General features: G+C 40.1%; 1 protein-coding gene across 3 annotated transcripts; it reads right to left on the bottom strand.

The window, feature by feature from the left end:
* Nucleotides 1-1,335: 1,335 nt before the first annotated feature.
* elovl5 (ELOVL fatty acid elongase 5) lies at nucleotides 1,336-14,322 on the bottom strand. 3 transcript variants are annotated; one of them, XM_080016970.1, is made up of 8 exons: nucleotides 14,245-14,322; nucleotides 12,567-12,631; nucleotides 11,686-11,873; nucleotides 10,905-10,982; nucleotides 9,790-9,961; nucleotides 7,050-7,174; nucleotides 4,480-4,614; nucleotides 1,336-4,380 (listed from the first exon to the last, which is right to left on the bottom strand). In XM_080016970.1, exons 2-8 carry the CDS (start codon nucleotides 12,622-12,624, stop codon nucleotides 4,264-4,266), a joined length of 873 nt encoding a protein of 290 aa, XP_079873096.1. In that variant the 5' UTR covers nucleotides 12,625-12,631; nucleotides 14,245-14,322; the 3' UTR covers nucleotides 1,336-4,263. The 3 variants fall into 3 exon arrangements, with proteins under 3 accessions (XP_079873096.1, XP_079873097.1, XP_079873098.1); XM_080016971.1 differs by lacking the exon at nucleotides 14,245-14,322 and adding an exon at nucleotides 13,907-13,994; XM_080016972.1 differs by lacking the exon at nucleotides 7,050-7,174.
* Between the last annotated feature and the right edge of the window lie 845 nt (nucleotides 14,323-15,167).

Here is a 15,167-nt window from a genome sequence, read left to right as displayed (position 1 = left end):
TTGTGGCCTGACTTCACGTCTAACCTCGGTTCACCATGATCAGGCCACAATCCATGTGACCTCCTTGTTATGACCTCACTTCCTCCTCCTCTCCCAGAGTAGAGGAATGGAATGTGCATTGAATTGAATTTTCGGGATCACCTCTTTGAGTTTGGACTCTTTGATCCACCTTTGGACGCTGTTCCATGATGCCCCAGGGCTCTGCTGCAGAGAGACTCCCAGGGGCAAGCTGCTTGCGAAGGGCTCACAGTTTACTTGCCAGAACGAACACACACACACACACACACACACTCACTTTCCACTCCTGGGGCCTCTGAATGCCGGGCAGAGCAATGATGTTTGCTCAGTGCTGCACACACTCTAGCAACACAGAAGTCGCTCTGTTCTCTGAGCTTGTGTGTTTTCTCTCTCTCTCTCTCTCTCTCTCTCTCTCTCTCTCTCTCTCTCTCTCTCTCCACACCATGGAGCAATGGAAGATGGTGGCCTCATCTGATGGATCACGTTTTCTTCTACATCATGTGAATGTTCGGGGTTAGGGTTGGATCCGGTCGTGTGTCTGTGGGATTTGCTGGAACAACAAGCCTGATCCATGGAGGCCCCACCTCGCAACTTACAGGACTTAAAGGATCTGCTGCTAACGTCTTGGTGCCTGACAGGCTGTTTTAGCATGAGGGGGACCTACATGATTGTAGGCAGCTGGCTTTAATGTTGTGGCTGATCGCTGTTCATGTTATATATTTCAGTGTCCATTAAAAACTCTCTGTCCAAATGAGAGAGAGTTTAAAAGACACTCGGAGAAATCTTGGCTCATGCGCATTTCTTATGAATCCCTCTGGGAGAAACTATCCCTCTGCATTTGACCCAACATAGTATCTTACCTATAATGGAACAGTGGAGCTGCCACGTAGCCAAGCCCGGCGGAGACCAACTCCAGATCTGGACAGATGTCTTGCTTAGGGGCTTCGGCAGGAAGTCTCCAATGCTCACGTGGATGTCTCTTTGGGTGTGGATCTATCTACTTATATATCAATCTATTATTTGACTTATCTATCTATATATTTTACTTTTTCTATCCATCTATCTATCTCCGATGAGCCTTGACAAGAGCCATATTTTCCAAATACTATGATATATGGTATATCCATGATATACAAAGGCTAAAATAACAGAAAGTCCGCTGCGCAACGTCCGTCCTCCTTGTTACGTCCTCACTTCCTGTTCCTTATCTCAAGGTGGACAAGGTCTCTACACACCTAAAAGCATCTAGGCAACATCTAGTTCTGTCAGCAGATACAACCCCTTCCCTCCCCAAAAAAACAAACCCAAAACCACAGATGAAGAGAAAAGGTAGTGCTTTTATTGGTAGCATCTTAGTGACAGTTGAAATGCGTGCACTACGCCACTGCTTTCTGTCGGGTATTACAAAGAGTCAAGGACATGGGACATTACAAAGTGTAGCCAGTGGCGTGTGAGGATGTTTTTTTTTTTTAATTATCGGAGTCTGCCCAGGCGGCGTCTCACCCATGGGCCGCCACGGGGGAGTATTCTTAAGGCATCATAGAGGCAGCAGCAACGTTCATAAGGCATCTGGACCCGCGTCTCCTCAACCAACGGTCGACACGTCAAACACAGCGGCTTTCAAACTGATTGTGCAGAGCCGCTCCCCAGGACTTTAAGGATCTCCCAAAATGTAGAACTATTTCATTTACCATACGCAAACTTAAAGTAAACCAGGTCAAGCAGTCACGGTCACTGGTGGCATTTATTGCCTATTCGCACATATTTCAGGAAATTGAATTAGTCATGTCAAATGAGCGCTTAAAATACATATTTAAGGCCTGTTTAATTTACGTGTTTTCGTTTTCTCGCACACCCCCTTGCAATTCCCCCCTGGCCCACTAGGAGTGACCCCGCCCAACAGTTGGAAACCACTGGCCCCACAATGGAGTTCAACTCCTTTCTTTAAATCACACGCATTATAATTACTATGACTACTATGATTATTGTTATTTCTCTTGAATGGCCTTGGTCGCGAAATGTGTGCTATTGTGGGAACCGCGGAGACGAGCGGCGTGGTGCAATGAGCGACGAAGCATTGGAAAGAAAGAATAAAAAATAAAATACCGGTCCAGTTTTTACGACCCGTATCCAACGAGCTACAAACTGAATGACGCCACGGCCCAAATACTGCTTTTAGAAGCAGTTCTGGTCCAAGAACACGTGGTCGAGGTTTTGTATTTAATTCCCGACACCGCTGGCTAAATAAAAAGGAAAATATAACACCTGGAGGTACGGTGTGCGACGCAACTTCACCCTGAGAAAAGAACCAGCGACGGGGAGAGGGAGGAGCTTTTATTGTTATATTTGGAATTACATGATTATTATTATTATTATTATTATTATTATTATTATTATTATTATTATTATTATTATTATTATTATTATTATTAAGTTCAGTTTGCGAAGGTGACATTAGGCTACACAGCAAAATAAAATAAAAAAATACAGACAGAAAATCTTGAATTTAACAATCCATATATTTTTCAATATATCTATATGATTATTTTTATACATAGCGTTTATAAAATACATGTTCAGCTGTCTGACTTGGATAAAATACTTGGATAAAATATCTAATTCTAAGGATGGCTTTAAGTAAAATGAGTAACTGAGAGAGCTGCGTACTTTAGATTTATTTTATTCTAAGGGGATAATCATTAAAGGTGACTATATTAAAGACTACAGGGTGGTTTCTATTACAGCAGTTTCTATATTTACTTTCCCTTTTTGATGATTTTTGTGATTTTTTTCTTCTTCTATAAATATGAGGTCTAGTTGACGGAAGAATCTCTATGTAAATACTGTGTATTTAGCTCTAATCCTTCTAGAGTAATAATTTCCTAAGTAATTATAATTGCCTAAAAACCTATTTAAGACGATATATTCTGTGCTTTTCCTCGCCGTGGAATGAGATATTTTTTCGGATTCTGGAGCATTACATCGTTCCAGTGTTTTCTTTTATTTTTAAACGCTGTCATGCCACTCCCTTCCAGACCGACCACCATAACAACAACAACAACAACAACAAAAGAAAAAGGCTTAAAATCTAAAGAATAAAATCTAAATAAATCTCCTCAACGGAGGACTCACAGATGATATTGCGCCCGGAACTGTTACAAAAAAAACAAACCTTCATTAAATAAAACACTTCTAAACGCTAAACAGAATTATCAACCAGTCGGGGAGAGGGCAAGGCAACATGGAGAACCATGTCAAACAGCTTTCATCTTTGGAATCCGTGCACTTAAAAAAAACCACAAGATCATCCTAGCTTAAAGGGAATCTGATGGTTTCTTTGGAAATTAACTTCTTGTCTCCATTACCCAGATTCAGACAAAAGTTTGATACCAATTGTGTGTGTCCAGTACACTGCATGATAATTGTGTAAGCCCAATGTATGACTGCAGAGGGAAGCAACTAGCCTAGCTCCTGTGAAATTAAATCTGCTTTTAGTACTAAGGTTATTTTTTTAAGATGTATCTCCTAAATACGTCAGCCTTTGAGATGCTGCAGGAGCATTCCTTATTTTCACAGGAGCTAGGCTCCCCCCTGCAGCCATGCATCGACATAACACAGTTAGCGTGAGATACTGGAAGGTGTATTTCCTTAATTTCCCAGGCGCTAGGCTAGTTGATCCCCTCTTGCGGTAACACAGTTAGCGTGAGATACTGGAAGGAGTATTTCCTACATTTCCCAGGCGCAAGGCTAGTTGATCCCCTCTGCAGCCATGCATTGAGCTAACACAGTTAGCGTGAGATACTGGAAGGTGTATTTCCTTAATTTCCCAGGCGCTAGGCTAGCTGATCCCCTCTGCAGCCATGCAATGAGCTAACACAGTTAGCGTGAGATACTGGAAGGTGTATTTCCTTCATTTCCCAGGTGCTAAGCTAGTTGATCCCCTCTGCAGCCATGCGCTGAGCTAACACAGTTAGCATGCGGCCCGTCTGAATATGTGCCTTCTTAAAGAGTTGACGTAGGTCCTTGATCCGTCTGCCATGAAGTGATTCAACTATGGGGCCAAAACTCATAAGCCACAGAGTTAACCATTAGCTGTAAAATAATTGTTTTTCCATTAAATAACCTTAGTGGTAATATGTGCAAAAATATTGAGTCTCTGAATATATGTCGCTATGGCTTTTTTTTATGAATATTGTTCTATTCTAACACCTCGTAGGAAGGAACATATTGCCGTGGTTCTCCCCGTCAGTCCAGCCGCAGCTTTTTATCCTTGTTTCCCTTCGGCAAAGCCCCGTTGGCGTGGCCATTCAGGGAGGACGGGGAGCCGTTGTGGTGCCCCTTCCCAACGGCCTTCTGGTACGTCTGCAATGACATCATCATCATCATCATCATCACCATCATCATCACCATCATCACTATCATCATCACCATCATCAACACGTTGCACAGTCCCACATGTACCTGGATGTAGAAGTTGGAGAAGAGTATAATGAGTGAAACCATGTAACCGATCTGGAAATACAACCAGCCTTTTGGGAAACCACACGGCCACACCACCGCACAGATGGTCTGAGACATGGTGAGAAAGAACTGGACCTGTGGAGGGAGGAGTATAGAGAGAGAGAGAGAGAGAGAGAGAGAGAGAGAGAGAGAGAGAGAGAGAGAGAGAGAGAGAGAGAGAGAGAGAGAGAGAGAGAGAGAGAGAGGAGAAAGAGAGAGAGAGAGAGAGAGATTGTTAAAATATCTGCTGAAAATGCATGACGTGTCCACGTCACACGTCCGGATCAAGTTCCAAAGTTCCATCTGAACAGAAATCATTGATTCTATTTTCACAATGTGAATGTGATAAGTAATCAATCAATACAATCATATTGTATACTGTATATATAGTATGTATAATATAATATAAATATAATATGTTATATATATATATAATACAATTAATATATATTATATTATAGTTTGTTATATTATAGTTTAAGTTATATTAGAGTTTGTTATATTTTAATTTGTTATTGGCTCGGAAACTTTTATAATCAAACCCTAAAAAGGAATATAGAAAAATACATGTATTTTATTGTATATTTTCACCAAGAACTAAAGCCACAAATGGGAGGGAAACCACACCATTTTTTTTAATTATATATAATTATAATATAAATTACAAGATAAAATTGTCAAATCGTCGTTGTTACAACGGAAGAAGTTGATGACGTGATGAAGTCTGTTGAGGTTGGCGACAGATTTTCAGAATTCAGATTTTCTGAGACTCATAATATTGACACTCTACATTTTGTTGTGTTGTCCGTACTTTTAAACTCCAAAATAATTCCACTTTTATAAAACATGTATATTCTTACTGTTAAATAAAAGCTTTTTTAAAAACAAAATTAGTTGTGTGTTGTTGAGCTGTTTGTGATTGGCCCATTCAGCAATATGTTAAGTAGCCATGAGGCTTTGTTTGTCCGCCAACCCCATTTGCATTCTGGGAGCTGGCTGAATGAACCTGGTGTGGGTAAAACTTTGAAAGTGATTATCTCAGAAACACGGTTTGCAACACCCTTGTCATTAACAAGTCATGGCTTTCAAAATGTTTGCTTGATTTGCACAAGTGACACCTTCTTTGGAAGCTCTGATTCTTCACTTTCAAATGATGTGAAAAAAAAAAAATCTCGAAAGCCGCCATCACCAAAGTACTCGGTGGGTCACATATAGAAAAATACATGTATTTTATTGTATATTTTCACCAAGAACTAAAGCCACAAGTGGGAGGGAAACCACACCAAATTTTTTTTTATATATATTTTTCTAAAATATATAATTATAGTATAAATTCTGAGATAAAATCATCCAAAATGGAAATACCACTTTCATGAACAAGCGTGGTTCACACAGAATAAAGTGGGCTTTAGACTTTGTACCCCTGTGAAGATGAACCCTGTTATAGTACAGTATGAACAGTACAGATACACCTGGAATACCTCGTCTAGTACTCTAATACTCTAATTTGCCTAAGACTCGAATACGTCTAATACCCTTATACGTCTTATACTCGAATATGCCTAATACTCGAATATGCCTAATACTCGAATATGTCTAATACTCTAATAGGTCTTATACCCTAATACGTCTAATACTCTAATATGTCGAATACTCTTAATACATCTAATACTCAAATTCATCTAATACTCAAATACATCTTATACTCTAATACGTCTTATACTATAATACATCTCATACTCTAATATGTTTAATACTCTCATATGTCTTACATCCATATACATCTAATATGTCTAATATGTCTAATACTCTAATAAGTCTTATACTCTAATACGTCTAATATTTGAATACGTCTAATACTCAAATATATCTAATACTTTAATATGTCTAATACGTCTAATACTCTAATAAGTCTTAAACTCTAAATCGTCTAATACGTCTTATACTCTAATATGTCTAATATGTTTGATACTCTAATATGTCTAATATGTCTAATACTCTAATAGGTCTTATACTCTAATACATCTAATATGTCTATGTGGTTTGGTGATGGTGTGGGTTGAGCAGCCACACCTGAACTGGGTCTAGGTAATTGGGGGCCCAGGATCAGAGTGGCTCCATACCTGTTGCTCCATACCTGTTGCATACCTGCAACTTGACATTTCACTGCATATATGTATGAAAATATGTATATGTATGTGACGAATAAACCTCTTGAATCTTGAATTGTTGGTTGGTCTGACGGGCAACAGGTAAAACCCCCATCCCCACACACACTCAGGAGAGGAGCCCTGTCACGACACATCTCCATTTGCTCCGGGGCTTGTTCTATCAAGCCCACTCTGCACAAAAAACATATGTGTTTTCTACACCTGTCTTCTGTGTCTCTGAGGTTCCTGAACACGCCACTTGGGTGGCGGCTGGTAAGAGATACTGCCATAGTCTTATACTCTAATTTGTCTAATACTCTCGTATTGTCTTTTTAAATATCCTGGAGTAAATTAAGTAAAATAAAGTGAATAGGAGCTCACAAGTTGTCCCTGTGTGATGTACTTCTTCCACCACAGGAAGGGCCTGAGGGTGGGCACGGCAGACAGTCCGTAGTAAGAATACATCAGCACGTGAATGAAGCTGTTCAGCGACGCCCCAAAATATGCTGAAATAAAATAAACATAATTAAATGATAATTATCATAGAAAAAAAATACAGAATATCAGAAAACCAACACCCTAAGAAGGAATATGTATCCCACTACAGCAAAAGCTGTCATCTTGCGCATTTCTAAAATCACCAGGAGCAGCCAAATAACTTGAAAAAACTGGAGGAAAATTCGATTTTTCCAGATTTGTGTTACTTTGTGTTTTTTTTATCTCTCAACGTATTTTCAAAACCGAGTTTGATTTATAAATAGTAGAAAAATGTTAAACTGTGGAGTTAAATATTCCTGTTAGATTACATGGGGAAACGCAGTTCACTTGAAGCGGAACAGCGCTGAATAACGGCGATCAAACGTTTCCTTTAAACCGAAGGTCCAGGTGAAGATCATTCACCCATATTCCATGTGATATGAATTCACAATGTGAAACTGTTTTGATAGAGTTCAACCTTTAAATTGTTCTACTTTTACACACACTGTTGTGAAACGGCTAGGAAGAAAAACCTTTCGCGTCACGCACCTACGTCACTTCCGTAAAAAGACAGTTAAAGCGCAGCACGGGGGTGTTTCGGTCTCACTTGTCTGTGAAAACGTTCTTCTCCGTATCGTTATGGATTACGCGAAGCGGGTGCGAAAGCTCTGAATCATATTTACATTTACATTTAGTCATTTAGAAGACGCTTTTATCCAAAGCGACTTACAAGGGAGAATAACATTCAAGCTACATTGCAACAGAAATATTAGTGTAACAATAAATAAATACTGCTAAGTTGGTCTAAGTAATTGTAAGTTAGGAGAGGAGGTGCTCTCTGAAGAGCTGGGTCTTCAAGTGCTTCTTAAAGACAGAGAGGGAGGCCCCTGCTCTAGTGGCTTTTGGCAGCTTGTTCCACCAACGTGGAACTACAAATGAGAATAGCCTGGATTGCCGTGGTTGTGCAGCCGGCAGAGCCAGCATCAGAGACTTGAACTCGATGCGAGCGGCTACAGGTAACTAGTAGAGCTCGATAAGCAGCGGAGTAACGTGTGCCCTCTTTGGCTGGTTGAGCACCAGTCGCACCGCCGCATTCGGTATCATCTGCAGTGGCTTCACCGCACAAGCTGGCAACCTGTTAAGAGAGCGCTGCAGTAGTCAAGGCGGGAAATGACCAATGTTTGTACCAGCAGTTAAGTGGCAATATTTCAGACCTTAATCTGACCAGTGCGATAGATCCAAGTCAGTGTTAGCATCGCGTACTGGACTTCATTTTCCGCGATGATAGTCAGTTCTCCGACAGCGACGCGGAGAACGTCAGCGCTGCTGAATCTGATATTACTCCGGACTTGGAGAACATTTCAAACTTAATGTGACGATGAAACGGAATATTGTCAAGAACCACCGGAGGAGACGGATGATACGTCCGTCGTTGTTAGAACGGAAGAAGTTGATGACGTGATGAAGTCCGTTGAGGTTGGTGACAGATTTTCAGATTTTCTGAGACTCATAGTATTGATAGACTCTACATTTTGTTGTGTTGTCCGTACTTTTAAACTCCAAAATAATTCCACTTTTATAAAACATGTATATTGTTACTGTTAAATAAAAGCTTTTTTAAAAACAAAACTAGTTGTGTGTTGTTGAGCTGTTCGTGATTGGCCCATTCAGCAGTATGTTAATTAGCCATTATGCTTTTTGTCCGCCAACCGCATTGTGGGAGCTGGCTGAATGAACCTGGTGTGGGAAAAACATTGGAGGTGATTATCTCAGAAACACAGTTTGCCTCACCCTTGTCATTAACAAGTCATAGGTTTAAAAATGTTTGCTTGATTTGCACAAGTGACACCCTGTTTGGAAGCTCTGATTCTTCACTTTCAAATGATGCGAAAAAAAAAATCTCGAAAGCCGCCAAATGACCCTAAAGTATGAGGTGGGTCACATATAGAAAAATACATGTATTTTATTGTATATTTTCAACAAGAACTAGAGCCACAAATGGGAGGGAAACCACACAATTTTTTTAATATATATAGTTTTCTAAAATATAGAATTATAGTATAAATTATAAGATAAAATCATCAAAAATGTAAATTCCACTATATGATCCATGAACAAGTGCGGTTCACACCAAATAAAGTGGGCTTCAGACTTTGCACCCCTGTGAAGATGAACCTTGTTATAGTACGGTATGAACAGCACAGATACACCTGGAATACCTTGTCTAGTACTCTAATACGTCTAATACTTCATAGATGTATCCATAGATGGATAGATGTCTAAGACTCCAATACGTCTAATACTCTAATACATCCAATACTTGAATATGTCTAATATGTCTTATATGTTTTATACTCTAATATGTCTAATACTCCAAGACTCTAATACGTCTTTAACTTTTAACTTATAACTTATACCCAGAATTGAAAAATAAAGTTCAAGAGCCACGGAGTCAATGATCAAGGTCTCCAGCATCTCCAGTCTTTTAACATCGTTACTAATATGACAAAAGAAAAATCATAACAATAATAATATCAAGCAGACAGACAGAGAAAGAGACACAGACAGAGAGAGAGAGAGACAGACAGACAGACAGACAGACAGACAGACAGACGAAGACACACAGACAGACAGAGATACTCACAGTGTCCGCAGGGAACCCAGTTCATGACGAACCACCAGATGTTGGGCATGCTGGCGTGGTGGAAGACATGCAGGAAGGTGATCTGGTAGTTGTTCTTCCTCAGGATGAAGAAGAAGGTGTCCATGAACTCCACCAGCTTAGAGAAGTAGTACCACCACAACACACCCATGATCTGACGAAGAGGTGGAGGAAAAAACACTCCCAGGTCACAAATACAGAACTCCAAAATGGAAATCTCCAAAAAATGTTTCTTATAGGTCATGCAAAGAGAAATTACAGTTTCAGGTGAAATTCATGCTAAGTGTGTTAGCTCAGTACATGGCTGCAGAAGGGTTCAACTAGCCTAGCTGCTGTGAAATTAGGGAAATACACCTTACAGAATCTCAAAAGCTATTTTCTAATTTAATACATATACAGTTACATCTTGTGTCTTTGTGACACATAAAAAAACATTTTTTTTTTTTAGAAAGACAAGAAGTAATTTCCCCCAAAACCAGGGTGTCTTTGTAGCTTCCTGCCAGGCACGTTAGCAGGGAGCCAAACACTTCAATACACATTTGACAACAAATAACATTCATCATTCGTGTGTGTGTGTGTGTGTATGTGTGTGTGTGTGTGTATATATATATATATATATATAAATAACACACACACACACACTGTGTAGATATATATATAAAACACACACACACACACACACACACACACACACACACACACACATACATACATATATACTGTATGTACATACTGTGTGTATATACAGTATGTATATGTGGTGTGGGGATGGTGTGGTTTGAGCAGCCACACCTGACCTGGATCTAGGTGATTGGGATCAGAGTGGCTGCATACCTGTTGGTCTAACGGGCAGCAGGTAAAACCCCCTTCCCCACACACACTCAAGAAAGGAGCCCTTGTCATGACACATGTCTATGTGCTCCTGGGCTAATTGCAACAAGTTCTCTCTCTACAATAAACTGGTGTTTACAACCCCGTCTTCTGTGTCTCTGTGCCAGAGGTCCTTGAAAACGCCACTGTGTGTGTATATACTGTGTGTATATACTGTATGTATATAGTGTGTATATATACTGTGTGTATATACTGTGTGGTCTGACCTTTGTGTCTGTCTCCCCTGCGCTGTGTGTGTCCTGGCAGTAGAAGTTGTATCCCCCGTTCCACGCAGCCGACACCAGCTGGAGAGAAAGAGAAAGAAAGGCTGAAGAAATCTGAACAGGGTCATGGACCATTAATTATTATTGTTATTGTTATTGTTATTGTTATTGTTATTATTATTATTATTATTATTATTATTAATAATAATAAAAAATATAATAATAATAAGAATATAATAATAATAATAATATACAGATCAAAATCAGATAGATAGACAGATAGACATAGATAGACATAGACCGACATCAGACAGACGGACGGACGGACAGATAGATAGATGGATGGATAGATAGATGGATAGATAGATAGATGGAAAGATAGATAGATAGATAGATAGATAGTTACGGAAAACAATGGGGGAATGTACGGACAAATGAGGGATTTGATTGTTGAAACAATGACATCTTTTTTCCATCCCTCCCTCTCCCTTGGCCTCTCCTTCTCTCCCTCCCTCCGTCACCCTTCCTGCCCCCTCCCTCCCTTTAAACCTTCCTTCTGTCTTCCCTTTCCTCCTTCCCTCCTTCTTCCTCCCTCACTCCCTCCCTTCAAACCTTCCTTCTTTTTTCCCTTTCCTCCTTCTTTCCTCCCTTCCTCCTTCCTCCCTCCCTTGTCCCTTCCTCCCTCCCTCCCTACCTACCTACCAACCTATCTACCTTCCTTTCCTTCCTTCCTTCCTCCCTCCCTCCCTTCAAACCTTCCTTCCTTCCCTCCTTCTTTCCTCACCTCATAGACCATGTATAAGGAGAGTAGCGTGAGGCCCAGGTTGTAGAGCACCAGAAGGCCCCTGCACGACACTGGCTGCCGCGGGCCCATGAGCCTGGGGCCGAGCCACACGATGACCAGATACAGCAGCGTCAGGAGGAAGGTCGGGGTGTAGTTGTCCAGCAGGAGCCAGCCGCTGACACGACCATCTGAAAACAAATATTTTAGTTTGGGGAGTCTCTGGGGGTCTCCTGGTCTGTGTTTACCATCGGAAATAAGCGAATAAAGAGCAGGGGGTAAAGGTAAAAATTTGAATTAAATTAAAATAAAAAATAAATGCATAAATGTTAAAAAAATATGTTAAAAAATAATTTGTAAAAAGGGAACTGGTAAAGGGTTAAAGGTAAAAAATAAATACAAAAACTAACCCTTTGTTTTTAATAAAAAAAAATAAAAAAGCACAACAACGACAACAAAATGGAAATGATAAAGGGTTGTAAGTAAGGTAATGGTGAGCCATGAAATTAAGTTTGAAGTAATAATATAATAATAACACTTATAAAAAAATAGAAAATAACATAAAATAATACTCATAACAGATATATTACCATATAATATAATAATAATAAATTATTATATTATCTTATCTAAATAATTATAATTATAATATAAATATAATTATCTATACTATAATACTAATATATAATCTCTTTAAATGCAGCAAGGTTTAAATAACTCATTAAACTCATTAAATATCTTATTAAAATAAATAAAACACAATACTGCAAAAGATAATGAAACACCGTGGAGCCGGAGAGACTTTAACAAGACAGAGACAAATCAAATTAGTGGTCTGCCATCAACAAAGTGCACAATTTAAAGTGAAAAGTGATTGAAATTACCTCTCGGACCCATCCATGACTCGATGTAGGTGTTTAGCTTGTGATTAAATGTCTCCATTTATCACCTGGAACGACACAATGCATGAGGGACAAGACATATATTCTCATTGAATAGACATATAGATTAATATTGTTTTTAGATAAAACCCTGGACAAATGCAAGAATGAATCATCATTTTATTCTAATGATTACTAATAGATGTGCTTCTGATCGAGAGATTTATCTACTTAAACAAGACAGACGTACAATAATTAAATACTATCTATCTATCTATCTATCTATCTATCTATCTATCTATCTATCTATCTATCTATCTCAATATTCTTCCATGTGTGACTGGTGACCTCATGATATACATGATGCTTTGTCCTGGCAAAAATGTGGGTTAATCCAATGACCCTGAAACCTGAGAGGTTTAGGGAGTGGAGTGATCAAATTAAAGATATTTAATTGGATTTAATTAGGACAAAGCTAAAGCTCAATTTAGTGAGAAAGCAAGTTAGACTGCACTGCATTACAATGTGATTTATATGATTTATTAGACGATACAGGAGGCGGAGCACTGACAATGCTTTGATGCATAGAAAAAGTGATTCTAATCGCAGATATCGTGTTAATATCCAGCTCAGATTTTAAGAGTCGACACGAGGACAGATTGGAAGAATAGATTTGGACAGCTCATAAATTGTTTTGTACATTTTTGAACACTCTGTTTGAACCTTCTTTTGATTTAATCCAATATTGAGTGTAAAGCAGAACCAGAATTAGCTCTGGCCTGATTATCAGAGTGCCACAGATTTTAAATCTGAGTCCAAAAGGCGGGAGGTGCTGTGTGTTATCAGTCAGTACGAGTTTAATTTATAGTAAAGGCAAAGTAAACGCCAAGTCGGGGTGTATTTGTATATGGCTCATGTTTACGTCACTTTACTATCGTTTTTAGGGCAAATGTCCCATTTTTGTATTTACTGTGGCCAAATATCTGAACATATAGACTTGCTGAGTGGCTGTGAGTATAGAAACACATTTTAAGGAACTTTAAAAGGTAAAAACGACATGACTTAAAAGAGCAAATCACTTTGTACTACAGTAGTAGTAGATTTTCGTTTGAATCGTTAATTTGGATTCAGGATCATTAGATCACAGGTTCATTCTCTAACGGTGCTAACGTATCGTACATTGAATACCGTTGAAATGTACTTTTTCAATGATTTTTGCTCGGGATCCGATGGAACTTCTTGAAGGACCGCCTGTGGGTCCCCGAACCACACGTTGTGAACCAAAAGAAAAGTTGTCACAATTAAAAAACGAAAACAAGAACCCCAAGACAACACACACACACCCAGGGAGATTTGACAGCAGCAGCAGCAGCAGCGTCTATTTAACCGTTTCAGTTCTCACTTGAATTCTAATTTTAATTCTCATAAAGGCCTCTGCACGTCCGACCCTCTCCCACGCGCCCCGCTCTGGTCCCCGCATCCTGTCCCGCGGTCCGGTAGAGGTCACCCGGTCCAGCATCACCCCGGATCCACCCCTAGCCGACGCCATTCCTCCATAACACACTTCCACTCAGATCCGCTCGTAAACAACCCGGCCCTAAAAAAAAAAAAAAAACTAAAAAAAAACAACCCAGCAAAAAAAGGTAAAATAGGGGTAGCGGGTGGTAAATAAATTGCCTACCTCCGGTGGAGCGCCTGTACCCTTGGTCGCGGTGTGCGCACAATGCGCAGCGCTATGCGCACAGGGGAGTGGGAGGACCAGGAGCCCGGCCAGCTGACCAGTGGTGCAATGGGAGAGAAGGGGATAGAGAGAAAGAGACAGAGACAGGAGGGAGAGAGAGAGACGGAGAGAGAGGCGGGAGGGGGGGTATCCAAACACATCGCACAAATCTCACCATCTGTTCAGGTAAACACGCACTGATCTGATGAAATCTGTGCTGCGCCAGGCACGCGTTTGGGAGGATTCTGTGCTAAAGTGAAGACCGCAATAGGTCGATCATGTTTGTTATTGTTCTTTTGAGCCACACAGGCGACTGGTGGACTTTTGGAACGGGTATTACCAACATCTCCCCGTCTGTAATAGCCTGAAAATGTTGGTGCCTACTCCTTTAAGGTCATGTGCTGCGAGGTGGCGCATCCTCCAGAGACGACGCGCAGAGGAAACTTTGACAATATTTTCCTTACCCTCCCGTGTCATGTTTTTTCTTCTAAGTATTCCTGCGCAGCCTTTTCTATCCTAATTGTGAATTTGAAAATACTCTTGGTTTAGTCCAAGTGATATAGCGTGTAGAGGTCCTGGTCAGTGGCGCCCTCTAGTGGACAAACACGAAGCCGACAGCCCATGGATCTGGTTCAAAGGTTAAAAGGCTCCAAGTCGGATGAATTTGCTCCATTGAATTCTGAATGAACTTCTTACTAACTTTCATGAGCAATAATATAGAGCGAGGTTATGTGTGAAACATTATGAAGTAGCTCCACCCTTGTGTAAATAACAGTAAATTGTGGCTTAAACACCCCAACAGTGGAGCCAATAACAGATAGGACGGCTACACCCACCCCACCCGCGACCCACCCAAAGCATGTAAATGTGCTGACCGCTGGGAT

The sequence above is a fragment of the Zeus faber genome (assembly GCF_960531495.2).
Source record: "Zeus faber genome assembly, chromosome: 16".
Classification (NCBI taxonomy): Eukaryota; Metazoa; Chordata; class Actinopteri; order Zeiformes; family Zeidae; genus Zeus; species Zeus faber.
The sequence above is the reverse complement of the archived record's forward strand: the minus strand, read 5'-3'. Positions and strand labels throughout refer to the sequence as shown.